This window comes from Lactuca serriola, chromosome 8 (genome assembly GCF_051521515.1).
Source record: "Lactuca serriola cultivar US96UC23 chromosome 8, Lser_US96UC23_V15, whole genome shotgun sequence".
NCBI lineage: Eukaryota > Viridiplantae > Streptophyta > Magnoliopsida > Asterales > Asteraceae > Lactuca > Lactuca serriola.
The window spans coordinates 17,384,911-17,395,611 of NC_136415.1; the positions used below are offsets into that span (position 1 = coordinate 17,384,911).

At 32.7% G+C, this 10,701-nt stretch overlaps 1 protein-coding gene and 1 pseudogene across 1 annotated transcript; both read right to left on the minus strand.

The window, feature by feature from the left end:
- Nucleotides 1-688: 688 nt before the first annotated feature.
- On the minus strand, nucleotides 689-2,559 carry LOC145070482 (F-box/FBD/LRR-repeat protein At5g22700-like; annotated as a pseudogene).
- A 1,734-nt stretch (nucleotides 2,560-4,293) lies between these two features.
- Nucleotides 4,294-6,467, minus strand: LOC145070601 (2-oxoglutarate (2OG) and Fe(II)-dependent oxygenase superfamily protein). Its single transcript, XM_079017551.1, has 2 exons — nucleotides 5,503-6,467; nucleotides 4,294-4,702 (listed from the first exon to the last, which is right to left on the minus strand). The coding sequence occupies exons 1-2, from the start codon at nucleotides 6,337-6,339 to the stop codon at nucleotides 4,397-4,399; spliced, it is 1,143 nt and encodes a 380-aa protein (XP_078873677.1). The 5' UTR covers nucleotides 6,340-6,467; the 3' UTR covers nucleotides 4,294-4,396.
- Nucleotides 6,468-10,701: the final 4,234 nt, after the last annotated feature.

Consider the following 10,701-nt stretch of genomic DNA (forward strand, 5'->3'; position numbering starts at 1 on the left):
TTATGATAATGTTTACAACTAAAAATATATTTAAGTTAATAAATTACGTATATTATATAGAAATATGAAAAGTTAGGAGTTTCAAATGAATGTAGTGAAAAAAAATGTATCCTTTATAATATAGTATGATATTATATGATATGATATGATGATAAGATAAGATATCATAGTGTTCTTAGGAATGTTCTAATCGTATTATCGACTCCTTATCCTAGTTGTGCGACCCATTAAGTACAGATGACGTTGTCAATAATGTTAATCCGTTATATCATATACACATGCATACTCCTAACAATCTCTCATAACTGTCTCATGACTAAAGAAACAATGTGTGTCGTCTACCAATGTTTGATACTCAATCCAAATGAATGTAAGTAATACATGAATACTAAAACAATTATTCGTATTTTTTATTTATAGAAAGATAGATATTTAAGAGATTATTTGTTTGCATTGCAGGTATACCTTTAACCTTATGTCCATACTACCATAGATTGTACAATCATAACATATAACTCATCCAATAAAAGTTTGTACAATACATCAAACGTCAAGAAAGACTCACCCTTTAACAAATCTGTTTTCCTAAACACCAAAATGGTGCATGAGTTTCACGAACTCAGACAATTTCCACACGATTAAGCACTTAAATAAAAAGTAAAAACAACCCCAAAAAGTTGAATCATGTTTAGAGTATTACCAATTCAACAGCATGAGGTGTTATTGATTAAGCTGCTTCTTAGCACAAGATCTAGCAGATTTCTCCTTCTTAAATTGCTGATTTCCTATTGGGTTCCTTTCCAAAATCTGGTAATGAGGATCAATCATGATTTTCTGAAGTGCAATTGCATTTTCAATGAAATAAACAACAAGTTCAAGATTAAACAACAAGTTCAAGATCACTAGTACGCCCATAATACCCCATTATTTCCACCACCTCAAGCTGTTGATGTGGATGCTTATCTGCATGCCTTATTTTTCTTCTTCTTCTCGCTGGTGACATCCATATTAACTGGAAAAAAAATATGACATAACACATGTGCATAATATACTGTTACTTTTATTAAAATTACTATTACTATTGGTAATTTTAGGATATGTTAGGCATACCAACTGCTAATTAACATATGAAACCATTTAAAACATTAATACCACAATTTGATTAAATATAAGATATCATAAATGAGAATAGAACAAGAACCTGCATCACAAATCTCCTCAAATTCGGACATGCCTTAACCAAAGAAGTAAACTGAAGAAGACTATCATCATCCCATGCTCCAACTTTCAAAATCAATTGCTTGATTTTTGGTAGTTCAGGGAAAGATAGAGACTTTATATTTTCCTTCAAAAAGAAGAAGAAAAAAAACTATATTCATCAAAATAAAAAACAAAACCACGTTCAAAATAACTTTACTAACTAACCTCTAGACTGTAAATGTCCAATGTAAGAATCTGAAGGTGGGAAATGCAACATGATATCTGCCCAAACACATTATTTTCAAATCCTGAATACCCTTCACCGATTGAAATCTCTTGAAGCATTGGAAGATTATTAAGTTTCATAGTAATCCCGGGACCTAAATAGTTGAAAGACTCGATCTTTACATTTTTAATCTTAATAGATTTAACTCCAAAACAAAAGACTATTTCCAAGTGCTTCAATACAAGATATGGTCCACTAATTTTCACATTTACCAAATCGCCAGAGCCATGAATCGATAGTTGTTGAAGACCCGAACAATTGGTTAAAATTTTCCCAAATACTTCTTCACTCACATTAACACATTTCAAGAAAAGGGATTTAAGAAACTTTAACTCTGTTTCTTTACCATAAACCAATTTCGGAACATTCAAACATTTGATGGGAAAAGCATAGTTTTTAGGAGGTTGCCGAAGGGTTTCACCATTCTCTAATAAATCCAATTCTAGCTTTTGAAATCTTTTGGATATTGCAAAATCAACCCATTTATCAATGGCACCTTTGGATCTTTTATCTAAATCGAAAGAAATTCTGAAGAGATTAATGGTGGGGGCCTTGTGTTGTCGGGTTACACGTTTTACCAAATTGATGTATTTGGGTCTTTCTGTAATGAGTGATTTTGGATCCGTTGCTATTTTATCTAACTTCTCATTGGCATCAAAGTCCAAACCATCTGTTTGACACCATAAGTATCTCCATCTTGTTGACAGATTGCTAGTGCTTGTTGCTTCTTTAAGAGGCAGACTAGATAGAATAGATATAAGGATATCATCAGGCATTTGGCTGATGAAATCATTCGAATCTAAATCATGATGATGATGACGATGATCCCCCTTGAAAAACACAAGGTAAATAAGATATCTATCAGTTTAATCTGAAAACTACATGAATTGCATAACCAAACATTCAATCATCGAATCACTTGAATAATCACAGCCCTTAACAAGTAACGACCACACATAAGAAAGTAATGATTGTGACGGATAATTAGGTCAACTTATAATAATCAAGAAACAAAATCGAAACTTAGAACTAGAAATCACCGTGTTTTGTGCGACACGAGCCCTTTTCCTCATTTGGCGGATAAATTAAACGAAAAACAGATCGATTACGATTATGAAGTAAGCATAGAGATGAATTGGATTGAGGTTTTGTACAATTGGGTGTTTAATTGGGTTTGTTGTATATCATTTTTTCGGGTTCGAGTTAACCCGAATAATAATACTTAATCTCATCAAGTACTTGAAATGCCATGATGGATCATTAATGAATACGATCCTATTAACTAAATTATCTATTGATCTATCTGATGAATCTATATTATACTTATTTATCTTATAACTTTCTTACTGTTGGCTTTTTTTCCCTTCATTGTTGGCTTTTGACGCATCATGCTTTATACTATTTTCAATTCGTTTATTAATTTGCAATTGATATATGAATGATACCACCAAAAGATTTAAATGAATAAGACATGCACTTTGGTGTTGTTTGTTTTTCGTAAACAGATATTCTTGACCTCTTTTGCATGCACGACGTAGACCACGCGCAGACATTAGCCTTGCCAGACTGTTTATTTTTTTGAAGACTACAAATCTAAAAATATATGTGCGTCCTCTTCTTGGTGCAAATGTGGACCATAGTGTTCTAACATCTTCGAACATCTTCTAACCTAAAAAACACATATATGTTTATTTATTTTTATTTTTTTTAATTTATATTTATTCAAACTTTATTAATGATAAACAATTTAAAAAAAAATACAATACTTTAAAAAAATGTTCGACGGTACAAACATGATATTTTTGACAAATTTTTTACAATAAAGGTTGTTGAAGTTGTTTATATAAAAATGAAAAAAAAAATCATAATATATTCTTATATTTTTGTGTCAAATTTTATAAAACATTATTTAATACAATATCATTAATTTCTTAAGAAAATATTTATGATATGTTTTTAATTGATTTAATTGAAAAAATCGAAGTTTATTTCCGTCCATTTATGTATCAAATTTTTTGATTCCTAATTACAATGTTTATTTATAACTTTGTGACTAAATTTGTTGGTTTTTATCAAATATATATGTTAATTCCTACCATTTTTATTTTCACTTTTTATACAATAATAAATAAAAGTTGATTTAGATTTGTTAATTATTTATAAGAAAGTCATAAAAATATTACAAAATCACTTTGAAGTTTAAAAAAAAATCATTTTATTTAGATTTTAGTTTATTTTAGTAGTTTGCAGATGTTAACTAAACAAACATTTTCTTTTTAGATTACAGACATTTGGTCTACCTCTTCTATTGCAGAAGTTTACAAATATGGTCTGCAGATTACAGACATTTTGTCTCAGAAAAGACAAACAACACGTTAATTTCTTCCTAGAATTACTTGCATGGAATTTCTATTATTCCATTCACCTAAAATGTTCCTTACCATAATGATAAACAAACTACTTCAAAAGTATGGCATAATGATAAACAAATGCTTCAAAAGTAAACCTTACGTGAATTAGAAATTCTACAAGTTATTTAAAAAGTATGTGATGTTTTTTTTTTTTTTTTTATCTCTAATAGATTATGAAAATTGGAAAATTAGATTACATAATGGATTACCAATATTAACCCGGCTAACCTAATTGACCCGACCCTATTAATCTAAAACTCAATTGACCCGAACCCAACTAACCCGTAGCTTAATAGGATCGGGTTTTTGGTGATCTTTTCAAATAAAAAAATCTAACTAACCCAACCTGATTGACCTGAAATCCGATTGGGTTGACCCGATTAACATCCCTAACTATTATCCCAAAAGTATATAACATTTTATAAAAGAAAGAGTAGCACAACAAACTAAACAAAAAAATTGAAGAAATAAACATTTCATGATCCCTTACAATTAAAGATCAAATACGATATCTGTCCAAGGGGTCTTTAAGAGGAACTCTTTCATGATAAACTCTCCAAGCATAATCTTCAAATGAAAATGAATTAAACGTATTAACTTCATTACTTTCACAATCTTCATCTTCATTCTGGTTCTTGTTGTCGTGGTTGCTAATCACCACCCTTGGATAAAGAGGAGAGACAGTGCTCTCTAGTGGCAATGTCACTAAAAGAGACATTGATGTTAATGGCGACGAATTATTTCCTTCTTCCATGCTTAATGCCGGTTTCCCTCTCACTTTCTTCAGTTTTCCATTACTCCATACCTATCAAAAAAATTTTTTTGAACAAGAAGACATAATATCAAATATTCCATTACTCACTTGATTAGACGATAAACAAAATATTTACAACACTTTCCAAAGAAATTTAAAAAAAAAAAAAAAAAAAAAAAAAAAAAAGACCAAAAATAATATCGCCGTATATTTACTAGAATTATTGTAAAGTTATAACATGAGTTTTATGTAACAAACTTACTTTAACCATATTATAAAATCTTATCTTTTCAATAAAATCATTCCTTTATTATTTTATGTATTATTTACTAAAAATCATAGACAATAGCATGCGTGAAACATTAAGCCAACAAATATTATATACATATACAACTTTGTTACTTATAACGACTTATATTATTAATACTAATAAACGAATGACTTTGCAAGAAATCTAGATTTTTTTAGAGCGGGATAAACCGTATCATATAAGACAATAATGGGAATATACATTCAGCCACATGACCAATAGATCATAAAATGACAAAATTGAAAGCGAAATCAATTCGATGGCACACCTAAAAATACTAAATTTAATACATTTCGTGTCAAACAACAAATTATAAGTCTCTAGACCCACATCCGCACACAATGTATGTATAAATTAATAATAATAATAATAATAACTTAACTATTTCTATTTCTTGGGTCCATTTGGCGGCCATTACGGTAGATACAACCCAAAAAGTCGGGTTTTTTATATTTTTTTATTTCATAATAAAGTCAAAATATGGTATAATAAGATTATATTTATAAAACTATAAAACAAAAAATTTAAAAGTATTTTTCACCTGAGCGATGTCTCCAAGGGTAACCAATATCGAATCCATTGAGGACGAAACGGTTACCCAACCCGGATCCGCCAACAAAGAACAACTTTGGCTCCGAAATTGATAATGCAACCCGATCACATACGGGTAAAATACACCCGACCCAACCAGTTTATCATCGGGTGAACCCGATCTGTTGGATACCCACATCATCGAGCACAGACTATCCGGGTCATCTCCGGCCGGATTCTGTAACCCCATCGCGCACAATAATGCTTCCACAACAGCAAACCCAATTTTCTCCATTTCCCGAGTGAATTCGCGTAGAGAACTCAGGGACAACTCGGATGAATCCGTTGAGCAAGATGAGTCAAGAAACAACGAATCGCCGGTACCGGTGTCTTCTTCATCGTCATCGTCATCGTCAAAACCAAGCGGCCAGCTTCTGGGGAAGTGTTGATGTTTTAGGTGGCGAGGGAGGTTAAAAAGAGAGAGTGAATCGGACTCGGCTGAGCGAGCGAGTTCGGAGGGTATCGAGTGGCTGGTGAGTTGGAAGAAGCCGAGTTCGGAAACGGAAGGGAGGGTGGTGGAAAAGGAGGAGTTGAGCTCGGAAAAGGGGACTACTGGAGGAGAGGTGGTGGTGGTGGAGGCGAGTGAAGAACGGCGGCGGAGTAATAGAGGGGTGTTTGAGAGAGTTGGTGGGAGGCGGTGGAGAAGACGGGAGAGAAGATCGGTGGCGGCTGAGTCCGAGGTGGAGGTGAAATTATGTTTGGTAGTGGAAGGTGTGGGTGGTGGAGCTGATGTAGTGCCGCTCGACGTCGGGAAGTGCTGTTGATGATTCTGTGTCGATGAAGCCATGGATGGTTATTTGTTTGAGAAAACGCAAAACTTTATCACCGGCGACTGATATGGAAAGAAGGTGGCCGGCGCTGTTTTCTGATTTGATCGACTTGAAACTGATATAGGTATCTATTTTCATTAAATACTAAGAGAAACTGGAGAGCTGGCCGGTGACGTTATAAACTCTATACTTTTCATTTTAGATGGAATAAAAAAAAAATAACAATAAAATTAAATTAAAAAAAAAACATTAAAATTTTATTCCTCATATTTAAATAATCAAATAAAAAATCCTAAATGCCCGTATTGTAATCATAATTTAGAATAAATGTATTTGATCCATTTTTTTAGTTTACCTAAATGACCAACCACTACGGAAACAATGCATTTTAGATTTTGGATACTATACACTCGGGTGGTTGATTTCGTTTTTCATATGCTAAAAGTCCTTTTAGGAAAAGATCAAAACTAAAAGATGTTTGACAAAAGTCTTTTAAAAACAACTTTTGGATTTTGGATAGAAAAGAAATCAACTTTTTGAAAAAGTCAGGAAAACCTGAATTTTTGTAACTTTTTGGAAAATAACTTTTAACCTCTAAAAAGCTAAGCCAAACACCCCCACTATATAGAGCTGATTTCAATTCCATCTACATATTTCCTCTAAATAAATCTTTTCAGCCAAGGGTGAAGTTAGAAAACTTTATATATATATATATATATATATATATATATATATATATATATATATATATATATAGAGAGAGAGAGAGAGAGAGAGAGAGAGAGATATAAGTTCAAATGTTTTTAACAAATATTGTGTGTCTAAATGCATCAATCAGAAATTAGCAAATAATTAATTAATTAAATAAATAAGGGTAAATTAGTAATATTACTTATATGTATTAATGAATATCCAAAATTAACAACTGATATCCCTTTATTTAAGGGATCAATTTTTATTTACCTATTAAAACCCTACACCACAAGAAGCTAGGATCCTACGCTCTCATCGGACTCCGACAATGTCTCTTTCACCACCACATAATTCTCTAATCCTAATCTTAAATCCTACAAACTAAACAATCGAAGAACCCTAACTGTATCCGCACTAGGAGCCGACACATTTGACGGAACAACACTGGAAGTCATCGGAGGCGGCTCGGTCGCAGCAATCGTCGCCGTGATTTCACTCGCAGAACCCGAGAAGCGCCGGTAGTTGCAGGCGGAGGAGGTTGGCGGTCAGGTTCACATTTCAGGTTCACTCTTCCTAATTTACACTCTTCGTTATCTCAATTAGGTCTTACAATTTCGATGTTTCGATTGAATTTTGTACTCATTAACTTTCGATTGAATTTGGGAGATACAGTGATCTGTTAGGCGCTGGTGCAGTGAAGAAGGTGTACAGGGGATTTGATCAAGAAGAAGGAAGGAATGTGGCATGGAACCAAGTAAAACTAAGAAGCTTCGGTGGAGATCCATCTGTTCTCAAGAGACTCTTTTCAGAAATCAAACTGTTACAGACATTAGAGTATGAAAACATTATTGTTCTTTACAGTTCCTGGAGGGATACTAAAAATAGCACCTTGAACTTCATCTCAGAGGCATGTGCTTCAGGTAATTTAAGGGGTTCCAGGAAGAAACGCAGACGAGTTTCATTGAAGGCATTGAAGAATTGGTCAAGACAGATTTTGAGAGGCTTGGAGTATCTTCATAATACTTAATCTGATATGCTTAATCTGATCACAGGTAATTTCTTGAAACAACATTCTGTCATGGCCTCCATGTGTTCGATAAAATGCCTCAATGAAAAAATAGTTAAAAATCATTAATGTTTTTACTTCACTTTGTTCCTTATTCTTTTCAAAACTATATAACTCAATTTAGATTGGGTTGGATGCCATTTTCATAACAATAGGTTGATGCTAGTTCCTTATTCTGTCAGAATTTGCAGTTAAATACATTGAGCATATCGAGAAGAAACACATGGAACCCGAAGAATGTTAGTTCCTTATTCTGTCATAATAGGTTGATGCTAGTTCCTTATTTTGTTTGTTGGGTATATTCTTGATAATACAAATTCTTAAAGAATATTCTTGCAGAATAGTTTATTTTGTAAGAATATTATTTGTTGTATTCTGATAGAATTGTAGTTAATTATTTGTATGTTTAATGTGCAGGTTTTACAAGTGTATCACTACAAATTACTTGGCAATGAATTTATGGTAGAAAAGGCTTCAAGAATGGCTTGAAGACCTGATGGGAAATGGTTGAGGAATGAATTAAAGAATGATCACACTCATTTTTTAAGAATGTTGTTATTTTTTAAGAATTATACTTGTTTATTCTTTCAGAATGTTTGTTATTATTCAATGAATCACAATCATACAATGTAATTTTTTGATATATTATTAGTTCAAGAATCGATTTTGTGTATTCTTTCAGAATGTATTTACTAGTTTATGTTTGGCATTCTGACAGAATAAAATTGAAAAATACATTTACTAGTTTATGGTTGACATTCTATCATTCTGACAGAATAAAATCGGATTTTTAAATTTGAATTAATTTAAAATATCCAGATTTAAAAAAAAGGAATTAATCATCCCTAAAAATCCAAAAATTTCCTTTTTTAATATAGGTTAATTGACTAAAATGCCCTTATGCTGAAATTTGTGTGATTATATGGTACATGCTATCTTATTCTACTACTGTAGACCCTCAAATCATGACATTTGATTATATTCCATCCGATGGTCCAGATCTGTGCATTCTGGCACACAATAGTTAGTAAAAACAAAATAACCTAACCCTATATATATATATATATATATATATATATATATAATGTGGATGAACATCTATTGTATGGACATGTATGGACAGTGTTATTTTATGAGAATGACTAACTGAATAGGTTGTTTGGTAATGTGAATACATTTAATCTCGCATAACTATCCTAATTATCATATATTTTCACTAATTCTTATTCATTTTTGTTTTCATGCATCGTTTTTCATTCATTCACATTCTTACAGAATACGATTATCAATAACACATTTTGACAACATTCTGACGGAATGAGAATCATAAAAGAAAAAAAAAATCTATACTACTCTTATATATGATTTAATTAGTGAGAATTTGTGATAATAACAATAGTTATTGAACGTATTCACATTACCAAAAAATATATTTTCTTAGTCATTATCACAGAATATGACTAGAATAACATTGTCCATACGCTCATACAATAGATGTTCATCCACATTTGAACCTAGCTATATATATATATATATATATATATATATATATATATATATATATATATATATATATATATAACACCCATAAAATTCGAGCAAATTTAAAACTTTTTAAATCATTTGAAACCATTCAATTATTACAATTTGTTTTCAAAATAGTTTATACATCAGAGTTCCCAGAAATCATAATCGTCAATCGAGGAAGTGTACGGTCACGCCTTCGCCTACCCGCCGCCATCCGCTGAACCTGAAACAATTAACTGAAACCGTAAGCCCGGAAGCTTAGTGAGTTACCCCCAAAATACACATACACATAACCATACACATACAACAATGAACATCATACTATGGGTCCAGTCAACCATCGGGTTGGAATACCCCTGGCCCTCAACCATCAGGTTGGAATGCCAACATACTACGAGTCCAATCATCCTCGGGATGGAATACTCTCGGCCCACAACCTTCGGGTTGGAATGCCCACACACCTACACATACAACAAACTACTATGGGTCCAATCATCCATCAGGATGGAATACCCCAGGCCCTCAACCATCGGGTTGGAATGCCAAACTACTATAAGTCCAATCATCCTCGGGATGGAATACTCTCGGCCCACAACCATTGGGTTGGATTGCCCACATACTATCAATCAAACATGTGCACCTATATCAGATAATCATATAATAGTCTACTAGACAACATACTAGGGCCCTATCATCCTCGAGATGAGATACCCTCCACTACTGCTCAATCATGTGCACATATAACAGGTAATCTCCTACTAGCATACAGACAGTCAGACCAAACTATAGGTCACTAAGCATAACCACATCTGATCTACCAGGATACCGATCTAACCGATCATACTAGTATATAACCATCCTATCTACCAGGATGTCGAGCTAACATATCACAATAGTAATTATCTTAAATAAAAAAATCGAAGGGTCGGCCTTGGTGCCTTAGACTCTTGAGTATAGTGAGAATAACTCACCTTGCAATTGCCGAACTTAAGAGATAAGATCAAATCCTCTGATCACAGCCACGAACTCCACCACCTGAACACTATGATGGAACCATATCTATAAGTGCTCAATTACTAGAATACCCTTGGAA